This window comes from Protomyctophum parallelum (genome assembly GCF_964188405.1).
Source record: "Protomyctophum parallelum genome assembly, chromosome: 14".
Taxonomy (NCBI): Eukaryota; Metazoa; Chordata; class Actinopteri; order Myctophiformes; family Myctophidae; genus Protomyctophum; species Protomyctophum parallelum.
In genome coordinates, this window is record NC_139709.1 from 29743720 (window position 1) to 29768924 (window position 25205).

Sequence of the window (25205 nt, forward strand, 5' to 3'; positions counted from 1 at the left end):
ACACATAGGTGAACAACACATTGCTGTTCCTTGGAGTGGTTGCACCACTCAAAAATAAGTGATATTTGAAATCACTGAATATACCTTTAAACAGTACACCTTCATCTAGTACAGTTGACACGATGCCACACATCGTCCCTGCAATGTCACATTCTGCCTCTTACACAGGCCGGGGTATAGATAATAGATCACCCGGCCTGGCAGAGATAGGCGGTTCTCGTTTTAAACAGCTGTGTGCTTGATAAGTGATAACGATACCAAACAAAGCCAATTATTGTCTTTCACCCACCACTTATAGCACCGAATGCATTTAGCTTGTCTCTAACGCTGTTATCTTGCTGTCCTTACCGCATACAATCTCTGCTACTATCTGCACAGGCATTCCCGGTTCAGTTTAATGCACTGAGCAAACAAAGACGATTGCTATTCTGATGCACAAACAGGTATGAAGGTGTTTATGAAGCATTCTGTCACTGATTGAGGTGGATAGAGGGCGGATGGATGTCACAGCACCCCGATGCCTGATTTATACTTGGGTGACGACGTGACGTGCAAACTCTCTCTGTCAGCTCGTACATCCAATATTAGGTCAAAGTATTTGTTGTGGCTTTCACCTTATTTTGATTGTTTTGTAGAGGGATAGAATCACAGTAGGCTGACAGGAAATGGGGGAGAGAGATGGGGGGGGGGGGATGTGACATGCAGTAAAGGCCGTCGGGATCGGGAGTCGAACCCGCGGCACACTGCCAGACTGGGTTAGCAGCCAAGGTGCCTGGACCGCTGAGTCACGGCCCGGGCCTTGAAATCCTTAATTGCGCAGGCTTTCACTGTTGCGAGAATAAAAGGGAGGAGCAAAAAAAAAACGGTACTAAAATCAATTAAAGTCAGGCAATAAACAGAACACAGAGACGAACAGACTCACCCGATAGAGTGGCGTTGGTGCGGTTCAATCCTCGCCGGCTGCCCTCCTCATCCATGTTGCCAGGCAACGGAGCCCCCGACCCCAGAGAGTGAGACCAGGCGGGTTCCTCCTCCTCCGAGGGGGGTCCAGAGGGTGGTGGAGGAGGGGGGTAATCCGGGGAGTAAGCCCGCTCGGCCACTCCTCCTCTTCGGACGGCTTTCTCTATGGGTTGAAACACCGCTTCCCAGGGGACGGGACTGGGGTCGCTGGAGCCTCCTTGGTGCTCGTCGGGTCGCGGCGGCGGAGCGGGGGCCTCCGCAGGGCCAGGGGCCGGGGACTGAGATGAGGCGGGGGGAGGTGATCCGGAACGGGACGGGGCCGAAGGGGACGGCGATGGGGACGATGGGGACGGTGACGGGGACGGAGATAGAGACGGGGAGGAAGACGTAGCAGGTGATGAAGATGAGGTTGAGCCTACGCCGACCGGCCCCGCTGTGGAGTGCGTATCTGTGGGCTGAGCAGAATCGGTGGTGGTGGGACCGGTGGTGGTGGTGGTCTGCCCTCTCCGGTGACCCCTCTCTCTAGACCTTTCCCTGGATCTTTCCCTGGGCTTGCTGGTGCCGGACGGACGGCGAGACACCTGTATCTCGCCTTTGGCCTCGGCACCGGCGAGATCCCCGCTGCCCTCCTCCTCCGCGCTAGCCCTGCTCTTGTCGGCCCCCCTCGCCTTATCCTCCTTCTTCTTGCCCCTCCCCCGGCCTCTGCCACCGGCTCTGGAGGTGGCCGTCTCGTCTCTCCTGTCGCCCGGCTGGGTCGTGGTGGCGGCGGCCTGCGAGGGGTCGAGGCGGGCCCCGGCGCCGTCCGCGGACGAGGTGGTTTCCGACACAGGGCTGGAGGAGGCAGAGGAAGAGGAGGAGGAGGAGGAGGAGGTGGTGGTCCGGCGCTCGTCGTGGCCCTCCGTGGTCAGGGCAGGGTGGGCGGAGGAGGATATCTGCCCCGTGGTGGTGGGCGATTCCTCACCGGCTGGCGGTGGACTCTGCCTGGAGGTGCCCAGGAGCCATGAACGCCCCCAGGAGAAGAAATCTGCGGGGCCCGGAAGAGAGAGAAAGAACGGATGGAATGAAAAAAGAGGAGGATGGGAGCGAGTTCAGTTTGAGGTAGACAGGATTAAGGCAGCCCAGAAAAACAAAGCACACAGCACTGTATGAATTATCTTCCCCGCTTCCTAGACGGCACAAAGCAAACCCTGCTCCTTGTCTAAAAGCTCCTTGTCTGACGATTTGTCAGCCCTGCGCCAGCAAAGCATACATTGCTTTAGCTCTGTGCCGCCATCATATAGGAGAATGTTGACTTGAAGGAAAATTCTAAATTCAAGTCATTCAAAACTGCAATTGTTTTTATTCAAATTTTGTTATTATTAATATATATATTTTTTTGTGTATTGTTTCTAATATTTTATTAATTCCTTCTATTTTTGAATATGTACATTTGTATGTGCCTTTTATTTCAATATATCTTTGTTAATGATACGAGATACCAGGGTTGTGGCTCTTTCGGAGCGGGAACTCTGGGGGGAGGGAGGGGTAAAACTTACTTTTGACTCATATGTAACCTGAAAATATTAATAAAGAAACTTTGATAAAAAAGCCCACGTTAATACGTTGATTTAATATAAATATAATTTATAAAACCAAAAGATATAATTTGCCACTTTAGCTTTCCAAATCTTTCTTGTGTCACATTGTGAGCCTGTTTTCACTACTTTTGCGTGACACTCACTACGATATCCTCTCCCTCTCTCCCTCTCCCTCTCCCTCTCCCTCTCTCTCTCCCTCTCTCTCTCTCTCTCTCTCTCTCTCTCTCTCTCTCTCTCCCCCCCACCCCCCCACCCCCCCTTGGCTTTCATTCCCAAATGCTACTCTATTGATCGACATTGTGGAGGAATAAATCCTTTCCGTTCCTCTATATTAGCTCATTGATTCTAGGTAAGTAGATTAATAGCGTAGATGATATCATATCCACTTGCCTGGAGCCGCTGTGCTTGAGAGATTGGAGCGTACACTGGCCCAGGTCCCCGCCGTGGGCCTCTCTCCACCCCCCTCGGGGTCACTCTGCCCCGCGGTCGAGTCCTCGTCACCGGTTAGGTAGTTCCAGGGCTTCCACATGGACTTCACGATCTTTGACATCACCTAAAATAACAGGACAGGCGGACGAATGGACGGAGGAATTAATTGATGGGAAAGTAGAAACTGGCAAAGCTTAATGCACCAAAGATTGTCTGAGTAATCCCTCCCTGGGGCACTGTATAATTATGAACCCAACACAACATGACAATTAATACATTGGAGTGAGAGATAGCGCACACTTTCTCTGCTATGTGTCTTGCCCGGGAGGAATTGTGATATCTCCTCTAGACGAAATTATGTCAAAGTGGAAACGAACAGTGTGTGGATCTAGGTTATCACCGGGTGCGTAGGCGCATTGTGTAAAAAATAAATAACAAAATATATGTTTTTGACCTCTTTTGGCAAGCCAAAAGAAAGTTTTTACTTATTTTGAAGTGTGCTGCCAGCTCTATAGAGCGTCGCAGTCCCGCCCCCTTTCAGAACGACGCCAGGCCCAGGAAATAGTTTCCAATGCATTTTCCCCATAGACATTTCAAAACGTATTTATTTAAAGACCTTATAAGCGTCGTACAAAGCCAACTCTTGTCGTGACAAATCATGACAACAAACACAATATTTTGGACCAAACAAATAATTACAAAGAAGAAAAACAAAAAAAAGTGTTGTAAGCTGCCGTTTTCTTCTTCTTTCTAATTATTTGTTCAGCCCGAAAAATTGTGTTTGTTGTTTGATTTGTCACGACAAACGGCTTTGTCCGCGGCGTAAACGTCTTTAAATAAATACTTTCTGAAAAGTCTAAGAGGAAAATTAACAGGGATTTCTATTCCGGGTCTCTCGAGGGGGCGGGACTGCGACGCTCTATTGTGTGTTTGATATGAAAACTAAACATGTGTGAGCAGCGAGAATCACACAGCGACCTTCTTCTGACTTGTAGGAGCAGGGGGGGACGTGGCCGGCACCAGGGGTCTCAGGAACTCTTCAGAGTCCAGCTCCAGAGGCTCTCCCCAGTCAAAGGAGCTGGATCCTGGCCTTCGCTGCAGGGTCACATACCACTGTGCAGACTCTGAGGACCAGGGGTCCGAGGCTGTGGAAGACATTCATTATTACCGTCTGTCTGGGCACTGTTGGGATCAATAGAATGCAGCGGTCATTATTTTCAGTGGTGGAAAGTGAGTATACATTTACTCAAGTACTGTACTGTTGAGGTGCTTTTACTTTATTTCCATTTTTCAATACTTTATACCTCTACTCCGCTACATGTCAAGAGGCAAATATTGTCCTTTTTACTTCTTTACAATTATTTTTGCTTTAGTTACAGATTTAGTTACTAACATACATTAATTATTACAAAACAGACATTGTAGATCTGTAGAGTTTTTCCAAGTACTTTCACTTTTACTATATTTTAATGCCGATACTTTTGAACTTATACTCAAGTAAAACTTTGCATACAGGCCTTTTACTTTTACAATGCAGTATTTCTACACTGTGCATGGCGCTGCTACGTCTACTTAAGTGAAACATCCGAGTACTTCTTCCACCATTGATTATTTTGGATCTTTAAGTGCAGCCGAAGGCGGTGGTTTGCGGTTGTTATAATGGCCGTTATGAGGGCGTCCTTACAGGCGTCATCATTGTGCAGGGTAGCCTCTTCCTCCAGGTCAACCAATCCAGTCCAATTAGACGGTGAAAGGTCGTAGTCATCTGCAGAGCTGGTCCTCGTCCCTGTGTGCAGAATATTGTTTTAAGTAGGTAGTGTTAAAGTGTTAAACAGACCAACTTGTCAAAGTACTATACCACAATGTCTTTCTGTCTTTGTCCTGCATCATGTACTGTGCTCTTATTTGAAACACAAATTCTGCGAAAGAGTGGTGTTGTTGTGAGAGACTGGTTGTCGCCCCAAGCATGCCACACTTTTCTTTCCCTCTTGGGTCCCAAGCTGCGGAATGACCTCCTCCCCTCGGTCAGGACTGCAGAATCACCACACTCTACCGCAGGCTGAATACTCAGCGTATCTGCCCCCCTAGCACCCCTCAGTCCTTGTATCTTCAGTTTACTGCAGATGCTAGGTACTGTAGTTGTTTGAATATCGTTGCTGTCGGGCAGAAACCTTGCATTTAAACCTTTTCAAGAGTCTCATGCAATAGTAGCAGAAATATCCTCACAAATTATGCCATGACGCAATGCATTGTGAGCTTGTAGAATAGCTTTCGAAGTGGAATTTAAAGTGGTCTGTCTGTGGGTTTTATACATTTTGAACCAATGGAAAGTATTAACAAAACCTTGCGACACAATTTCTACATTAGGTCCATTCAAACAAGGGTTCTAGTGTTTCTCCATTTCTTTAAATGGAACTGTTATAAAAATACAAGATTTACAGTGACGATATGCTATGTACTGTTATTTAAATAAGCGTGCTTTGATGTTTACCAGGTATGCTTATAGCACTAAATCGTTTTCTCTGTAAATTGCACTCTATTTACGGGACCATTTTCCCTGACCTTTGTTGACTAGACTTTCTAAATCGCAGTGCATTAAGAGTGATTTATTTACAGGCATTTAACTCTGCTAAATGCCCGAATTGCAATTTGTAATTGTGTTGTGGAGCTGTGCATCGCTTTATTTAAGAGACGGAACCAGTAGAGAATTACTGTCTGCAGATAGAGCTTCAAGACAATCCTGTCTGCTGTTTGTTTGAAATGATTTATATAGAAGTCTTTATCTTTTTAATTCCCTCTTACAGCTTTTTAAACAGTGCCGTTTTGTTCAGTCTCTCCTAACTTTTTAATTGTGTTTCTTTGTTTTTGATTTTATCGTGATTTATGCGAGTTTACATTTTATAGTCTTGCTTTTGTGAATCACGATTTATCATTGTGTGTTTTTGTTTGGTCAAACACTTTGGGTCAGCTCATGTTGTTTTGTTAAATGTACTACATAAATAAATATGACTTGAATACGATTTGAATTTGACTTGCATGTCAACTTGCATAATTAGGCTATCTTAGCTTAGCATCCATGCACATACAAATCTGCTCTGCTGCTGCAAACACTTTTGAGTAAGTAAGCCCTGATCCAGAAAAGTTTGTATTGGGAACCAATGGCCTATTATATGTGTCGTAGCGACGAATAGCAGAACCGAGAAAGCCGGATGTGGTGCATCTGGTTTTGTCGTATAGCGACTGTACAAACACAATTATTTGGCATAACGACTGAATTGGGGAGAAAAAGCACCAGACCTGCTGTGGTGCCGGGCGTCTCTGTGGCTTGGTCAGGACTGTCCGTCCGTGAGGAGGGCTCATGGTCACCGGAGCCGGCCAGGTAGCTCCACGGCCTCCACAGGGAGCTGTAGATCTTCTTGATGGGACCCGACTTCTTCACGTTGCCTGAAAGAGACACCAGAGTCGCTCGTGAGACACGTGGTTGTGTTCAAATGGATCAGCCGGTCCCTCACTACTCCCTATAGAGTAGTGAGTGACTGATTTTGAATAGAGGGAGTCAGATGTACTATAAAGCACTATAAAGTGAACTCATCTGCAAAAACTAATTGGGACACTACTCAGGTCGCCACGTGGGACAACAATTAGAACATGATGACCAGATGAGCGTCAGCTGGGGTGATAAATACACGGCCACGGATGTGTTAGAATAACCGGTATGCACTGTTGTGTATCATTACATGTTATTATATCATTAAATATGCAAATAATTAACCTATACAGGTTCTCTCATTCTTCGTTTTTCTTCTTCCTTTGAGCGGAACCAGCGCAATGCATTCTGGGATTGGTAGATTGCATTAATGAATGAAATCAAATGCCCGACATCACTGTCCTTGCCAATCGGCCTCGGTCTCTGCAATGTGAACATGGTAAGCACAACAGCTGCTGTGTGTGGTGCCTTTCATCATAACATGTAATACCTGCCTAGTACCTACCGCGCTGCGCTCATTAAAACAGAAAGGAATTCAAAAATGAAGGCAGCCTCTGATAAACATTAATTCTGTGCATTTTTTATTTCAGGTTGGTTATGTGGATCAATAACTAACTGTATTTCAGCCTTAAAAATGAGACTTGTGACTCGACTCAGACTCGTGGACATCTATGACACACACGCATGCACACACGCACACACACACGCATGCACGCATGCACGCACGCACGCACGCATGCACGCACAATGAAAGCCCATTTTCCTCTATCAGCTACAGTATATGAGTGGCTGTTGAAATGTATGTTACCCATCATCTGTCAAAGTCAAGATCACAAAGTGAATACATGATGGCTCCCGGTTTTCTAAATGCTTCAACCTAACAGCCTGTGTCCTTGAAACCAAATTAGTTGAAGCCTAGCCCAATAGCTTTAAAGACATTTAAATTGTTGCGTGAACATGGTGTGATGTGATGATTGGCCAAATAGCCTACAGGCTGGTCTGAAGAGCAGGTACACAGCTTGCTCTTCTTAACTTTTTATCGAGTGCATGGAATTACAGAATTTGTGGCATTTGATGATTGTGGAAGAGAAACTCGAAAGGAAATTACTTCTTTCCTTCCTAAATACTGACTGTCTGTCTCTCTGTCTGTGACTAAATCTTTTCAGGCAAAATTAACATTGCATTAAGACTAGGACTATAAGACTAAATCAAAATTCAAACATTTCAGAAAAAAAACAACACTGCCGTTTCTTCTTACCTCTCCTGCTCTAGCCTACTGTACCGCTATATGCTGTCTCTTCTACTGTACCGCTATATGCTGTCTCTTCTACTGTACCGCTATATGCTGTCTCTTCTCACGAAAACTACAGATGATGGATTTCACCCACTTCTTTACACCTGTAAACCTGCTATGTGACAAAAACCCATTTTGGGCGGGAACCCCTTTTGGTGTTTTAAACATTGTGTTATAATTTAGCTATTGGAAAATAGCAGATCTACAAGCTCGTAGCGCGCCACCGAGTGGCGCGCTACGAGCTTGTAGGTCTGCTATTTTTGAAGAATCGTGAAAATATTTGTTTCAGAAAACTGGAGGATTCAGAAGATTTCTTTTAAATTTCGAGGTCAGGCCTGAATGGGATGGAGGATTCAGGTTTTCTTTGTTCCGTCATCTGTGTAGAGTTCCCAGACCTGTGTGCACTCCCCCCCCCCCCCCCCCTTATACACTATTACACTCCACCAATCCAATGGTTTCACAGATGTACAACAGTGTGGGACAGTCTAACATGAGCAAAATCTCTGTTGCCATAGCTACTCCAGTGGCAACGGCATTTGTAGTCATGGTTACTGCCTCGCCAGGCATGCAGTGGGTTATGGCAGCACTTTGTAGTGGAATGGAGGTTATCTATGGATAGGTTTGGTCTATGCTTCCACAACGATCGCAGCGTCACATAGTTTGTTAATTACAACAGACAGTGACTACGTCTGAACCACGCAAGCCCCTATAGGGCAGGCTATATACGTCGTCACACGACACATGGAGAAAACGTTTCACAGTGAAAAACAGCACAAATACCCTAACCCTATAGGAATGTCAGTAGAGGTGAGAGTCTTTGAAACAACTATTCATTCCAGGTCAAGTTACAGTTGACGTGGCTAAGTCTTACTGTAGATCTTAAAAGCAACTGGCACCAAGTCTCTTACACATCCTCCCCTAGCCCCATATGTGCCCTCTCCCTACGCTCATTCTGTAGCTCCGAGATGAGGTCACACACTGGGCCCCTCCCACCGCGTTTCAGAAACGGCGCAAGTTTCCGCAAACATCGTTTCTTATCCTTACCAGACCATTAATCAAAAACGTGTAGGGCCGATGCAGGTTTACACTAATTCAAACTTAGGATCGGCCCAGAAAATCCAACTCACCATTTGAACTGAGCCCTTACGTCCCGTCTTTTGTCAGTCGCTTCCATGTTTATCAAGGAAGTTTAAAAGCTTTAGCGCCTCCCCGGCGCCTCCCCTGGTCGAAAATTTCCAACCGACTTCAGTTCACTCGACGCGCACACGCACACTTCCTTGATAAACATGGAAGCGACTGACAAAAGACGGGACGTAAAGGCTCAGTTCAAATGGCGAGTTGGATTTTCTGGGCCGATCCTAAGTTTGAATTAGTGTAAACCTGCATCGGCCCTACACGTTTTGGATTAATGGTCTGGTAAGGATAAGAAACGATGTTTGCGGAAACTTGCGCCGTTTCTGAAACGCGGTGGGAGGGGCCCAGTGTGTGACCTCATCTCGGAGCTACAGAATGAGCGTAGGGAGAGGGCACATATGGGGCTAATCCTCCCCCTGATCGGTTAGATGCAACATGCGGTCGGCTTGTAGATATGCTTTATTTTTATTTTAGTTTTGTTATTTTCTGCCATTTGTAACCCATAATTGCATGCCCCAAAATAGGAGCAGCACATTGAAAGTAGTTAAAGGCCTAAAAAGCGGTTCCCACAGTTTCCAGGTTAACGCCATTCCCTTAAATCACAGGAGAAACCAAATGAATGCATGCATTTGCTGTGCTGCGCAAATGAGGGGGCGGCTGTCACAAACTAGCCTACAAGTTAATTTCCCCTCCGCTTCACAAGTTGACACTAAGTGGTGGTTCCCTGTATAAATACAGGCCCGTCTCCAAACACACGATGTCAGCTGTATCGTGTGTGTGTGTGACTTTTAAATTGCTTTTAATGTACGGTAAGTCAGTTTTCTTTTGTATTGTGTTACAAAACATGGCAGTCATCATGGAAATCAATTGTCACCATCATTCTGATATTCAAAAGAAATTAATTAACTCCATGAATTCCATGAAAAATAAGTTTTAAGAAATTGTGGAAATAGCCTGATCCGCGAGCTCACAACGCGGCCCAATGCGACACGTTGTAAGCTTGTAGATCTGCTATTTTCACTGGACTGTTATACGTTCCTACTCTCACCTATGGTCATGAAGTATGTGGGTCATGACCAAAATAATAAGGTTTTCTTCGGCGGGTGGCTGGCTGGCATCTCCCTTAGATAGGGTGAGAAGTTCTCACAGTCATGTGAGAGAGACTCGGAGTAGAGTCGCTGCTTCTTCGCCTGGAAAGGCAAGACCCCCGGGAACCAGACCAAGGATGAGATGGAGGGATTACATCGACTCAGTGGCCTTGGAACGCCTCGGGATCCCCCAGGAGGAGGTTACTAATGCTGCTCTGCAGAGGAAAATCTGCTGGAGCTGTTGCCCCCGCGACCCGACTACGGATAAGCGGTTGAAGATGGATGTATGTATGTGATACAGTTACCACTGTATCAGTAAGCGACGTAGAGGCTTGTGGTTCTGTGTTACAGTTATCTTAGCATTAAGCGTCATAGAGGCTTGTGGTTCTATGTTACAGTTACCTCTGTAGCAGTAAGCGTCGTAGAGGCCAGAGGTCTGGTCCGCCGTGCTGTTGAACGCCACCGTGTAGACCCCGGGCCGGTCTCCTCCACAGTCCTCGCGGCGAGGCCGGCTGACCGGGTAGCGGACGCTGCCGTCGGACAGCCAGCCCGGCTGGCAGCTGTCCAGGCCGGCCTTCCACGCCAGGTAGAGCTGGCCCACCGTCGCCAGCTGTCCTCCCAAGGACACGCAGCGGTCCGAGGCCGACGACAGCGCCAGCCTCCCCGGGACGGAGTAATGGAACACCTCGCCTATAGACAGAGGAGAGACGGAAACAGCGGGGCAGCGTGTCTGAGCGTGAGGGAGTGGACTCAACCATAGCAGCACACGCATCGTCACTGTCGGGTGGAAAGCTTAATACTGGATGTAGGGACGTTAATTTGTATTGATAATGAGCACCTTATTGATCCTGCTTATTTGACCCGAGCTTTTATCGAGCCCGCTATTGGGTGTTTAATAATATTTTGTGCAAAGTCGTGAGACGTCAAATTCTGAACAGAACGGCTGACCACCATAAGAATATAAAATTAATATTTCTTCCTATCATAAAATCAACCATTAATGAATGTGCAATAACTAAGTGTAAATGGCTTCATATTATGAATAGTCCTGTAATAATTACGATACAATCTCCATGTCTCTTCAGCTTTATAAACAGCAAATGCATATTTATTTACCGGTAACCAAAAGATATTACATTTTACTAGGGCCTTCAAATGCAGTACTTTTCTAGTAGGCAGTAAACTGGTTAATGTGTGTACCGTCAATTTAAAAGCATAATTCTGTTTCCCCGGACAATGCTGGTTGGCAGGTATCAACACTCATTTAGACCGACATGTTTGTGCCAGTGTGTGAAATTAGATTTATTTCTTGATCGCCTCTTGTCTTGATTGTTTAAACATGACGCCATGGGTGGCTATGCTCGATAACTGGCTCGATAAGCCCAAACCTTATTGATACCAGAGTACTCAATAGTTATTGAGTTTGTACTTAATAACAATAACAATAACAATAATAATACATATATATTTTCAGTGGTCCATGCAGTGATCAAGCATTATTTTGTTCTCCACTAAAAGCGAGGTGGAAACAACAACATTGTCAGCTGGGTTGCAAATTACTCGGGCACATATTAATATGGACCACAAGACTATAATTTTACATTTTAATTATCTCAAAAACAGGTTGGCCTAAAGTCGAAAATTATTTCATCATTGTAATCTCCCAAGACATCTTTGCTCCAGATGGTCTTCTGTACAAAAACAAAAACAAACTTGTGTGACTTTTGATTTAATTTGCTCGTTATGCCTCCAACCTGTGTTGTATCTGGGAGTTAAAGAAATGAAGGCCACATGATAACATTGTTACATATCATTAACCCATTTAGGCCTGACCTCAAAATAAAAAAAAATCTTCTAAATCCTCCAGTTTTCTGAAATAAATATTTTCACGATTTTTCAAAAATAGCAGACCTACAAGCTCATAGATCTGCTATTTTTCAATAGCTAAATTATAACATAATGTTTAAAACACCAAAAGGGGTTAAGATACTGACTCTCATTGACATCAGTGAAGTACGGAAATAAGATAATGTTTAGTGTCGACTGACAGCTGTGCTGTCCTGATGGTCTTTTTATGTACTTATTTTATATTATTAGTGGAACAAGTATTGTAATACAGTACATGTCTCTAACTGTCAGGTCACCAGCCTGGCAACAGGAAGTGTGTGTGTGTGTGTGTGTGTGTGTGTGTGTGTGTGTGTGTGTGTGTGTGTGTGTGTGTGTGTGTTTGCGAGCACCACCTGTTTCTGCCCATCTGTTGAGAGTGACCATGCACTTGTGGTTTAAAAGTCAACAATATAAAGTCAGTGTATAAAGTCGACAATATACTGCCCTGCCCTGCTGTGCTGTAAAGTATGTGCACACATTTTGTTGTCTACTAATAATACTCAACAACAAAAGGATGTTTTGAGATCAAGTAGGTTATATAATCTTCAAAGTTAGAATTAGGAAAAGATACAGGTTGGGTTCGGGGTTAGGATTACAGTAGATATTTAGAGGTTAGGTTTAGGGTTAGAGTTATGCCTGAATTATACTTAATTGTGACACATTGTGAGCTTGTAGATCTGCTATTTTTCAGCTTTAGGCTTACAATAATATTGCCAATTATTTTTTAAATGCCATTCATACAATCAATATCCTAAAATGTTCATGTCCGAAAAAATAATAATGCAACATTCACATACCATCCATTTCTGTGGCAAAGCAGTACACATCGAACATCTCGTTGGGGTCTTTCTTCCCATAGCTCAGCAGTCCAGCGTAGTACTCCTTGCGTCCATAGCAACCAGTCTCTGGTGAGTGGACCAGATATCTGTAGAGAGAGGGGACAGCCATCATCACCATCACCATCATGATGGCTATACTGCTTTGATCTTTTACGCCTCTAGTACAAATGGATCCATAAGGGTCCATTTGTACCCCCTTTTCTTCTTCTTCTTCTTCTTCTTCTTCTTATTATTCATATTCTTATTATTATTTATTTTTCGTTTGGAAACGTTTGCAGCAAGGTCATGATTTCCACTGAGGTTACCCAGTAAAATCCCAACTCTGAAAGTGTATGAATGGAACCATTCGTACACCGCTGGGGTTCATTTGTACACTTTCGGAGTTACAAATGCATAAATGAACACTATAGATTTTATTGTGTACTAGCACAGTAGTACTTGAATGTACCTTTATGTACCATTCTCCATTATGTATAAAGACGTTCAGAGAGAAAGGAATTTGGCAAAAAGAAAAAAATCACACCAGTGTGAACCAAGTGGTGCAACTCCCGTCTATTGGTTCTCTGTATCGTTCCAATTTGTATCGTTCCAATTTCTTCTCTGTATCGTTCCAATTTCTTCTCTGTATCGTTCCAATTTCTTCTCTGTATCGTTCCAATTTCTTCTCTGTATCGTTTGCGTCCAGCAGGTGGCAGCCATGTCACATACTTCTCTCGTTCCAATTTCACACATGCGCACACCACGCATGCTCGTGGTTACAGGTACACACACAGGTACACAGGTACACAGGTACACGGTCATTGCAAGCTGGATGTAGAAGTGGTTGCACCACTTAAAAATCCCCAATAAGATGCCATTTGTAAAAGCCTATAATAGTATGGCTAGCATGGAAATAATTAAATAAATAAATACACCTTGGGCTACAATGCCTTCATCAGGGTGACTAAACCATTCATACTATCAAAGGCTTTTTTCCCACAAGAGTGCCTTGATGTTCTCTTCCCTTTTTGCCATTATCCTGCAGAGTTTATGCATTTATTTTCAATTTAAAATGTTACTGTATTTATCCAGGCAGGTTGAAAAACAAAATGAATAAGATTTCATATTTAGGTATAAGGAGGATAATGGACTAGCAGAACATCGGTGGACAATAAAAATAAAGGCGCAGTACGGGATGTTTTAATAACCCTGTTAATGAACAGACACTCAGAAGATAGAGCTAGTTTTAACCAAAGCAATATCACTTATACACTAACTTTAAAATCAGGTTATAAAGTACAGCAGCAATAAGCCAATGTTCGTGGCCCACCCATCTGACCACTTAAGATTGGTGGATGTTATTTTTATGATGAGTCAATCGCTTGAGAATGAATTAATGCGATATTATCATTCAAAACCTTAGTGTTTTGAAATTTATTTGGGGGCCCACTTGCAATATTGTCACGCCCAGCAGTGGACCCCGGCCCACAGGTTGATAACCACCAATCTAAGCAATGCATGAGCATTATAGCGTGAAGCCTGACTTATGACTTGACTGACTTATGCTAGAAGGCTTTCTTACCTTTATTTGTAGTTGTTACAGTACGTCCCCGCCAAAGAGGTCCAGGTGTTATTTTGTGCAAAAGCTCCTTATTGGCCATTTCCCCTACCATAAGCCCTAAATGAATTGCATTGAATTGCATGGAAATTGAATGGGGCTATGGAATGTTGTGCTAATTCGCTTATTTCCATCGCTCAAAATTATAATCTTTTGGTATATATCCTCTCTTCATAATGTAAATAATATCCCAAGCGGCACACTTTACTATTTATTTTGATGGAAATAAGCGAATTAGCACAACACCCCATAGCCCCATTCAATTCCCATTCAATTCAATGCAATTCATTGAGGGCTTATTATGGTAGGGGAAATAGCCAATAAGGAGTTTTTTCACAAAAAAACACCTGGACCTCTTTGGTGGGGACGTAACAACTACAAAGAAAGTAGCATGGTAGCATTCTCCTTTAACGGAAAACAAACTTGATACAGTATACTGAAATAAAGTACAAAAAAAGACCCCCAAGATTGTACTTAAGTTGCAGCACTTGAGTACACACACAGTAGTTTTCACAGCAGTCGGGAGTGACAACACCGCAGGCCTTACCGTACGGTCTGGTCCGCCAACCAGCTGGCTGCACAGCTGGTGTAGCCGTCGTAGAACGCCGCCCAGAGCTGTGGCGGCGTGGCGATCTGCGCCGAGTTCTCCTGACAGGCCCGCTGGGCGTCGGCGAAGGAGAGAGCGTAGCGTGTGCCAGGGGTCTGATAGTGGAACACCACACCTACACACACACACACACACACACAGTGGGAGGTGGGAGGTGATGGACCGGTGAGGGTACAAATGCAACCAAATTGATCCGTGGCCATTTTTGGTTACATTTGTTCGCTTTTTTTTGTTTGGTGATGGCAAGATAACCCATGTCCACTGTGGACAGTAAAATCCTAACGGAAAGCATTATACAAATGGAACCAAAGGGGTTCCATGCATTTGCAGCATCTCAGACTTAGAAATGGATAAATATTGGGGGCGATGTTGGGCCGGTGAGTTCTGCTAGCGCTCTAATTTCAAAGACACAAACTAGCAATGAATTACCTCAAACCCCTATAGCCTCCCTATTTTGGGGCCGAACATTCAGCAAAGATAGCTGCAGATCTACAAGTGTAGATCTTGCAGATCGGCAATTTTTCGCGAAGATGTTCAGTGTACAGTATAAACCCCCGGGGGACTCCAGTCAACTAACTGTTGGACCTTCTACTTGTTAATACTTTTCATTAATTGGTACAATATCTATCTATAAATGCACCACATCTGATCTGTCTGTCTGTAATGCACGTAACTCGGGAACCGTTCGCCCCATCGACACACGCGTTCCACACCCCCACAGGGAGTGCAATGCCCGGTGTCGCGTCGGTTGGACCCGCGGTTGTCCAGAAGCTCCATATATGGAGCCCAGGCCTGTTCTGACATCACAACACTCCATATTTGGGCATACCTGACATCACAATACTCCATATTTGGGCATGCCTAACACAGAACTCCATATGAATAAAGAGTGACAGATAAGGAAATATCCATATGTGGGCATAAAGGGGACACAGACAGAATGGGTACGGGTATTGCACAGAGGGTGGGGCATGAATCTCCAACTTCCATCGTTACAGACTCAGAGCTCTACAGCTGGGCTCCAGTCTAGTATTTTATAATACCCACAGACATAGGCCTACGTAACCACTTGTCACCTAATTTGGGCATGTCACATCGTGATGCGTATAGTGAGCTTGTAGAGGGGCTATTTGCCGTACTTTAGCACAGTGGTTTTCAACCAGTGGTCCGGGGACCACCAGTGATCTTTGAAGGGGGTCCAGGTGGTCCCCAGCTAAATGACGGAGAGTTGGTAACCAAATGGACCCTTATTAGATCTTTAACTCTTGAGAGTGTAAGATCAATCCTTTGGTTTTATTTTACGCTCTCACGAGTTACATCTGCATTACTTAATTTACAAGAATTCTACACAATAGAATAGAATAGAATATTGTTATTTTGATAATTTGTCTGTTATCTCTCTTATGGTACCAACATCAATACAACATGGAATTGTGGACAAAACACTATCCAACGATAACAAAACATTGTTTAGTTTCCTCAAATGGCGGTCCGTAGCTCAAATGCCAAATAAATAATGGACCTTGATGTGAAAAGGGTTGAATACCACTGCTGTAAGCATAACACTGTCATAAGATGAAGTGTAACGTAGGCCATTCTCGTCACTGAAGAAAAATAATAATAATAATAATTAAATGTGGAGTCATAAGGTTTCTGGCCGACAGCAAGGATCTAGGGTTTAAGTGGTTAATTGATCCATGGATGCATTTCAGAATCAATAGATGCCCGTGCGGTGCACGATGACCAATGGATTGGGCTTTTCAACTCTAGGATTTCATGGTCGGCCGACCGCGGCCAAAAACTGTCATTGGTATTCAGCTACGGATAATTAGTCACAGATAATGAAAATACAAACGCAGACAGCAGCAGGGAATGTTGTGATTAATGTAATTAAAGATAATATTACACGATATTGAAAAGATGAAGCGTAGGCGATACCGGCGGTGCTTTCACACACACACACACACACACACACACACACACACACACACACACACACACACACACACACACAGAGAACAACAAATGGAAATTCATGCAAGGAAGAATCCCCCCCCACCCCCCCCACCCCGCCCCCTGGTTTCCAAACCCTATACACTTTATCTATATCTCCATCTACAGTATATGATGGTACAGCCAACCCTGAGAGTGAAAAGGCCTGTAAATCAATTTATTTTCCACACCGTTTCGCTTCCACACAGAAGCACTTTCAATTATCTGTTCTTTGGGCGTCGAAAATAGCTGATCTATACAAGCTCAAAACAACTATGTGCGTGCGTGCGTGCGTGCGTGCGTGCGTGCGTGCGTGCGTGCCCTTGTATATAGGCTATTTTCGGTGCACAACACTAAAGCTTTTCAATCTTGCCTGAAATTGTTTGTCCAATAATTGACGGCAACAAACAACCTTAAGGTTGGTTAAACAGTGAAGGCTCCACAAAATTAGTCCCATGCAGCCTATACATACAGTAAGTAAGTAAGTAAGCCCATAGGGCAGGAGCCCATCTCCTGTTTCTGTAGCATGAGGCAGCTTGATGTACAAGTACACCCCCTGGACATGACGCTAGAATGTCACAGGGACTTACCCCCAATTTTATTTTTTGGGGGGTCTTTGGAATGACCCGGCCAGGGATCGAACCCCAACCTCCCAGTCTCAGGGTGGACACTCTAACCACAAGGCCACTGAGCCCTGGCTGTATACAGTGCAGGCCTGGAATGAAATTATTATCAACAGAACAAACACATACTGAAAGGCAAAAGGAAAACCGCAGGTATAATATTAGGTTATGCCATTGCAGGAAGAGCCCTGACAGCTCTATATCACCCTTGCAGGCTGTTCAATACTTCCAGCTTTGGTTATATAGCAGGTGGACTGCACAAGCCCTCTGAATCAACAACACAATTACATTGTAACTTCAATTTCATTTTCCAGGCACCAATTAATTGACAAACTCTTTTCAAATAGCTCATAAACACCCCCCCCCCCATCCTCTGGTACTTGGTATCCTCCCAATCAATTGCCAGCAGCACTGCAGAGGATAAAGACCGGTGGTGACCAATAATCAATAAACCTTTTTCACTGTTTCAATAAACCGCCATTGTTTAAAACCATTGCAGTGTCCTTGTTATATTGTTTCTGAATGCATTCAGATAATATTATGTTTAAACAAGTAACAGACGCTACTTAAAGATGGTGATTAACTATTGAAGGCAGCTGTGCAGTGTGCGTGCATGCGTGCGCATGCATGCATGCAACGTTTCTCATTACTGTGACACTCATTATATATAGGATTGTATATTCATTCTGCCTTTGCCCCAACTGTCTTAATTTCTGAAAACTATAAAGAAATGTACAAATGAAAGCCCTGGATCACAGCAGGATTCGAAAATAGCATAGCTACACAAAGTGACATGCTACGGGGCTGCTATTTTTGAATAGTCAGCGCATAAAATAATGGTTAAAGTGGTTAATATCTAAAATGACACAGATGCTTTCACGGTCTTAATGGGTTAATGCATATCAAACTGGGGGTCCTTGACAAGAAGAAGAAGAAGAAGAAGAAGAAGAAGAAGAAGAAGAAGAAGAAGAAGAAGAACAAGAAGAACAAGAAGAACAAGAAGAACAAGAAGAAGAAGACCTATAGACAATGACTTGTTTAAGTCATGGTTTGTACCCAGGGGGGCAGTCAGACAGATATTTTGTGAAGCCACTAAGGAAATCGGAATTTCCTGAAAGTTCATATAATGGCCTGTTGTGGCGCTGTCATTGGGCCCAAAAAAACCTAGACTGTATTACCTTAATAAACATGGTCATAAATACTTTCTGTTTCCAGTCACTAGTTTAAAGTCTCATTTCTAATGTCATAATATTCTTTTTGGAAAGTTATGGTCCCATTTATTAAAAAAATTACCATAAAGTCGTGTATGTTCTGAGGGGCGTGGCTACCGTTACAGTCTATGATCGGGATTCCCCACCCACTCGAGTCAAAATAAAAACCAATTAACCATTAATCCACGGGTCCGCCTGCAGTCCTTCCTCTTACCACTAGGGCCCAGAGCTTCAACATTGGAGTGCCTAGCTGGCCCCTTGGTTTGTACTCACCAGTGACTGCCAGGGCTACCGTGTCTCTCTCGTAGTCGTTCCCCATGGCAACCTGACAGCGGTAAGTGCCCGAGTCGTTGGTCCGGAGGCGCTGGATCTCCATGGTAGCGTTCAGGGCGTTGGCAGCGTAGCCTGGCAGCCTGACGCGCCCGATGAAGGCCTTGTTCACCTTGATGACATCACCTATGGCACCGAGAGGCGTCCTCCGTTAGCGAAATTCACATTTAACACGTTTATTTGCGTTCACATTTAACAAGAAATTCTTGAACACAAACAATAGTATAGCTAATCTTCAGAAACTCAACAAGTACTTCAGGATACAGATCACGGGTACAGGAAGCATATCGCCTCCTCCATAATATGGTGACTGCCAATTATCGCAGACACTGAACCGAATTTATGGACATTACCGAGGCTTCCAAATAATATGAACAGAAGCAGTTTACATTTGTTAGGCGCATTGTTACAGCACTGTGCATAGAGTTCTTGAAATCAACCCATTTTGGGCGGGAACCCATTTTGGTGTTAGCATTATGTCATGCTTTAGCTATTGAAAAATAGCAGATCTACAAGCTCGTAGCGCGCTACTCTGTGGCGCGCTATGAGCTTGTAGGTCTGCTATTTTTTAAAAATCGAAGAACGACTGACGTAGAAACATAGCTTTTTCAGAAAACTGTCAGGATTTAGAAGACATTTTAAAAATCTGATCTCTGGTCAGAATGGAAAACTGTCAGGATGTAGAAGACATTTTTAGAATCTGATCTCAGGTCAGAAGGTTTGAGAACCATCGTGAAAAAGCAAAAGGATTTGATCTGTCTTACCCCGTGCAGAGAGAACGGTCTGCTCCAGAGGGGGCCCCTGCTGGCCCCTGGCCGGTCGCCAGGACCGGGTCCAGAGGATGCGTGGTGGTGGTGGTGCTGGGCTGTCGGAGCGGGGCTGGAGGGTGAAGGCACAGGACAGCAGAGCCCTGCCGGCCAGGGTCTCTCGCACCGTGGGGTGGGTGACCTTACGCATGGTCACTGCAGAGGACGCTGCGGATGGAAACACAACATACGACGTGCAGGGGGAGAATGGGTTAGACACACGTTAGTGCACTTAAGCTGCTGTATAGTGTCAAACAAAACTAAGTATAGTGGAAAGATGTGATCTAAAAGCTTATTTTTTTTGTTCTTTGGAATTATTTTCCACTAAAATGACATGCCCAAAATATTATTTTTTTATTCTTTGGAATTCCTTTCACCTAAAATGACATGCCTAAAATAGGGACATCATTCTGAAAGTGGCCAACAGGCACAATTGTGTAATAAATCCTGCACAGTTATTCCTGGTCAGAGTCCTTGAAAGCTAAGTGTTTCCATGGTTTTTTTTAACCTTCCTCATTGACCAACCAGTGTGCAGTGGTTCTCAAACCTAATTTCAAGGACCCTCATAACTCTGAGAGCGTACAAATGAAACCAAATTGACCTGTAAGGGTCCATTTGGTTCCATTTGTATACACTCTCATAGTTACACACCTGTATGGGGGCCATTTGGAACCCAAGGACACTCTGAGACCCATGCACTGGCATAGCACAGTGTTCCAAGTGCGCACAATATAAGCATGAATGGAACAGAGCCTTCATTAGTATCAGCAGTAACACCTGTGAAAGAAGTAGGGATGGGGCTCAATGTCTTTTCTAAATGGCGTGTGTGCTCCATGCTCCATCGCACCGCGGTATCGCGCGTCGACAACAGCAGGCCGACTAAGCTCACAACATACCACAAGCTTGTATACGTTGTAAGACACAGTCGCGTGACGAATAATAAACTGGTAGTAACTGAGAGTGAGTTTTATTTTATTTCTTTTAGGCGACAATGCACCGCTGTAAAGGAACAGGACAAAACTAATTAAAAAAAAAACATTCACTGGCACAGCAATGGTTTCATCTGGATAATCTCATTTTCATTCTTTTATGTTCATCGTTGGAAGGCAAAATCATAACTGGAACAAAGACATGATTAAGCGAACAGACTTATTTTACTAAGGTGAAAATTAGCACAAGGAGAAGACAGTACGTTCCGTTATTATTGTTTTCCTGGCAGGGAAGCTCCATTGGCTTTACATCATGGTATAACTTTCAACGGAGCACGGATCAGAAGAGACTGCTGGGAGACGTTGGTGACAGACAGACGCACATTCCTTGGCTGCGCCGGGCTAATGGCTTTACGTGACTTTGTCTGTCATGTGCAGTGGAGGAGGTGCTCCTCTCCCACTGAGGAGGAGGTGCACAGAGGCTCTGCTCCTCTCCCACTGAGGAGGAGCACGGAGGCTCTGCTCCTCTCCCACTGAGGAGGAGGAGCACGGAGGCTCTGCTCCTCTCCCACTGAGGAGGAGGTGCACGGAGGCTCTGCTCCTCTCCCACTGAGGAGGAGGTGCACAGAGGCTCTGCTCCTCTCCCACTGAGGAGGAGGTGCACAGAGGCTCTGCTCCTCTCCCACTGAGGAGGTGCATGGAGGCTCTGCTCCTCTCCCACTGAGGAGGTGCATGGAGGCTCTGCTCCTCTCCCACTGAGGAGGTGCATGGAGGCTCTGCTCCTCTCCCACTGAGGAGGTGCATGGAGGCTCTGCTCCTCTCCCACTGAGGAGGTGCACGGAGGCTCTGCTCCTCTCCCACTGAGGAGGTGCACAGAGGCTCTGCTCCTCTCCCACTGAGGAGGAGCACGGAGGCTCTGCTCCTCTCCCACTGAGGAGGTGGTGCACGGAGGCTCTGCTCCTCTCCCACTGAGGAGGAGGTGCATGGAGGCTCTGCTCCTCTCCCACTGAGGAGGAGGTGCACGGAGGCTCTGCTCCTCTCCCACTGAGGAGGAGGTGCACGGAGGCTCTGCTCCTCTCCCACTGAGGAGGAGGTGCACGGAGGCTCTGCTCCTCTCCCACTGAGGAGGAGGTGCACAGAGGCTCTGCTCCTCTCCCACTGAGGAGGAGGAGCATGGAGGCTCTGCTCCTCTCCCACTGAGGAGGAGGAGCATGGAGGCTCTGCTCCTCTCCCACTGAGGAGGAGGTGCACGGAGGCTCTGCTCCTCTCCCACTGAGGCGTCTGCTAACAAGACCCCGGGGAATCATTAGCGACTTCACACGCACAGTTTGTCGCAGGAAACCCAGAAATAATTTGCAATGGAACGCCGCACCGTCCAATAATGAGGCGGCCACAAACTCAGGCGAAATGCGTGGGCGCACACACGCGCGCACACAATGACTAATGACTAATAATAACTAATATCGCACTTTGAACCTGGGGAGATGATTCACTTTAATCACTTTAGGCAACACACACACACACACACACATATACATATATTTAACCAATATTTATTATAGAATGAGAATACAAGTGTGCAATGTGCATATGATATTTATCTTGGTGTGCGGCTCTGCTGCATTTTCTCCCTGCTCGGCACAATTAAACACCATCATAAAACATTAAGAGCAGGGAGATAAATATAAAATAAAAAACCCTGTGGGGAACATAAATAACAGAGGGCATAACAACCAAGGACTATTAAAAGAGGACGGGAAGCGACGACCGTACGGTGGACTCCATGTTGCTCCCTGGAAGGAAAGAAACATGCGCAATTGAGACCAAGGAAGCTGAACGCGGAAGTGTTAGCTGCATATAGTCCATTGCGCATGTTTCTTTCCTTCCAGGGAGCAACATGGAGTCCACCGTACGGTCTTCGCTTCCCGTCCTCTTTCAATAGTCCTTGATATCAACCATGAACCATATGCAGAGGAAGGCAGGAAGAGCGTGCAGTCTAGTGAGCTTCAGTAGCCCGCCCAATTGGACAGCTGACTGCCACATCAGCGAATGACGTGTGGGACTTGCACACACTTATACACCCACATACTGTAGTAAAGCAGCATATTAACCCCTTTAGTATATGTATGCACCCTTGAGCACGGCATGAAACCCCTCGAGTATATCTGACTGAACTATAACTCCGCAAGCTCAGTTATATAATGTTGTGCCCCAAATTGGGACACCATGGTGAAAGCTCCAGTCCTGAGCACCGTCGAGTGACGAATATGGCTATCAGAGACGCTGCTGAGTGACATTCTTGCTGTATCATAAGTTTGTGATTGTAACATAACTGCAGGCAGGGGGGGGGGGGGGGGGAGGGCTCGGTAGATAGATATCAGTAATTAATTCATGCCTGTTGATTGCCAATGATAAACAGTCCTGGGGTAGTAACCATGGCAACAGCACCGGCATCACCTGCAAAAAGCTAGCACCCTGCATCCCATGCCTCTCTAAAGCCTGACGTATACTTCATCGCACGGTGGTGTCGTGCGCCACTGCCATGCGATCATAATGGGATCATACATGAGGCTTAACACCTCTCAATGGAAAGAAGCAGCTTCTTTTATTGTTCTATTGTTTTTTATGTAACTACTCCTTCAAAACCGCTCTCAAAGAGCAGTCTTCTATACTGTAGGCCTACACGTTTTTCCATTTACTCTATGATTTAGTTTTTAGCATATAAGTGTCTTTAAATGTCCTGATTAATTGAAAATGGAGGACCCTTATGTAAACAAGTCTTTTTCTCGTTTTGTATTGACCTGTACCTTCCTTGAACTTTATACCCATTCTACAAACTGTTAATACAATTTTCAATCAAACCACTTTAAACCTGGTTTCCCGGTTGTGTGCAAGGAATTATATATAGGAAATTCGTGTATTTATTAAGGTATTATTATTGTGTGTTTTCTGTGAACTTGTAGATTATGTGCTATTTCCACTATTGCACAACATCATTGCACAATTTAGTATGAAATAGGGCTTTGGTTAATCCTTTTGGTTATGATTGTTTTGTTTGTTTTGTTCCCTTTTGAGAAGACACACCGGAACTCATTTAAATTCCACAGTGATAACAGTCGTGTTAAAGCATGGGAATTCCATAGGGCCGAGCAGCAGCAGCAGCAGCAGCACGCGCCAAGCTCCGTAAATAGATGATCAAGGGACGCCTGTTTGTGCCGGTCGGTCGCCGAGAACAACTCTCATTTCTAATTGAATTACAACTTCAGGTTGAAAATCAGTTCACTTTGGGTGAGCGACGCGGCCGTGCAACGGAATACTAATTAGCCATGATGAGCCATGCATGCGCCGGTCTGTAATCAGCTCAGCTGGAATGTGTTGGCAATTTGCTTCTTCCACCCCTCCCTTATACAACCACCCCTCTGTAGAATTCCACTGTCTGTGATAGTCACGGTTCCAATTGTAAAAAATATATATATATAAGAGAAAATAAATGACTTTGTTGTGTGACAAAAAGCTCATACATATTGCCATTCGGGCTATAAATATATAGGTACAGCGGGGTTAATGTAGTTTGTAATGAAAATGTTACATTGTGACATTGGCAAACATAAGTATCTAACTTAATTAATTCAGTCTGACCTACAGTATGAAGCACGGATGAAACATTATCTCCACCGGCCAAAATAAACAAATGCCCGAAGGGGGGGGGGGGGGGGGATCTAAAACTCTGAGGCAGACACTCCCCCCCCCCCCCCAAACACCACACACACACACACACACACGCACGCACGCACGCACGCACACACACATCAATCAATTTGTGGAAAACTAATATGGGCTTACAGAGTGGTACTGGCAAAAGAATGAAGGAAAGAAGAAGAAAAAAAAGTCAGAAGCTTTCTGTGGAATAATGGAGCTAAGCTGCACAGTGTGGCATGGAACCCCCAAAGATGTCTCCATCATCTGCATTTAGATTGGAAATGTTTTCGCAACCCCGTGGGACCCTCCCTACTCTGTGCTGAGGAATACCCCACAACCCCATCGCATGCGAGCACGCACGCACACACACACACACACACACACACACACACACACACACACACACACACACACAGACAGACACACACACACACAGACACACGCACGCACGCACACACACTCCCCCAAATCAGAGGTAATCGCAAAATCACATCTACCGGGAAAAGACAGGGAGAAAGTGTGGGGGTGGGGGGGGGGTGGCGGGGGGGAGTGTATTTATACCACAGATGAGAGGCTGATGAGACAGGCAGCGACACAAAGACACACAGGTGGGGGGGAAGAGAGGGAGAGAGATAGAAAGAGAGAGGTAACAACAAAGAGAGAGGGAAAAAGAAGGAGAGATTGAGAACAACAAAAACAAAGAGAGAGAGAGAGAG

The 25205-nt window shown here is 45.0% G+C and overlaps 1 protein-coding gene across 1 annotated transcript in view; it reads right to left on the reverse strand.

Annotated features, from left to right (window-relative positions):
• The window catches only part of LOC310871236 (neurocan core protein-like), a 99333-nt gene that overhangs the window by 41921 nt on the left and 32207 nt on the right, over positions 1–25205 (reverse strand). The window contains exons 3-12 of the mRNA XM_083782726.1: positions 19820–20029; positions 18999–19181; positions 14840–15014; positions 12654–12781; positions 10372–10659; positions 6264–6410; positions 4651–4752; positions 3945–4111; positions 2928–3090; positions 923–1984 (exon numbers count right to left, since the gene is read on the reverse strand). Coding sequence (XP_083638852.1) covers positions 923–1984; positions 2928–3090; positions 3945–4111; positions 4651–4752; positions 6264–6410; positions 10372–10659; positions 12654–12781; positions 14840–15014; positions 18999–19181; positions 19820–20029 — 2625 coding nt within the window. The remainder of the gene's footprint in view (positions 1–922; positions 1985–2927; positions 3091–3944; positions 4112–4650; positions 4753–6263; positions 6411–10371; positions 10660–12653; positions 12782–14839; positions 15015–18998; positions 19182–19819; positions 20030–25205) is intronic.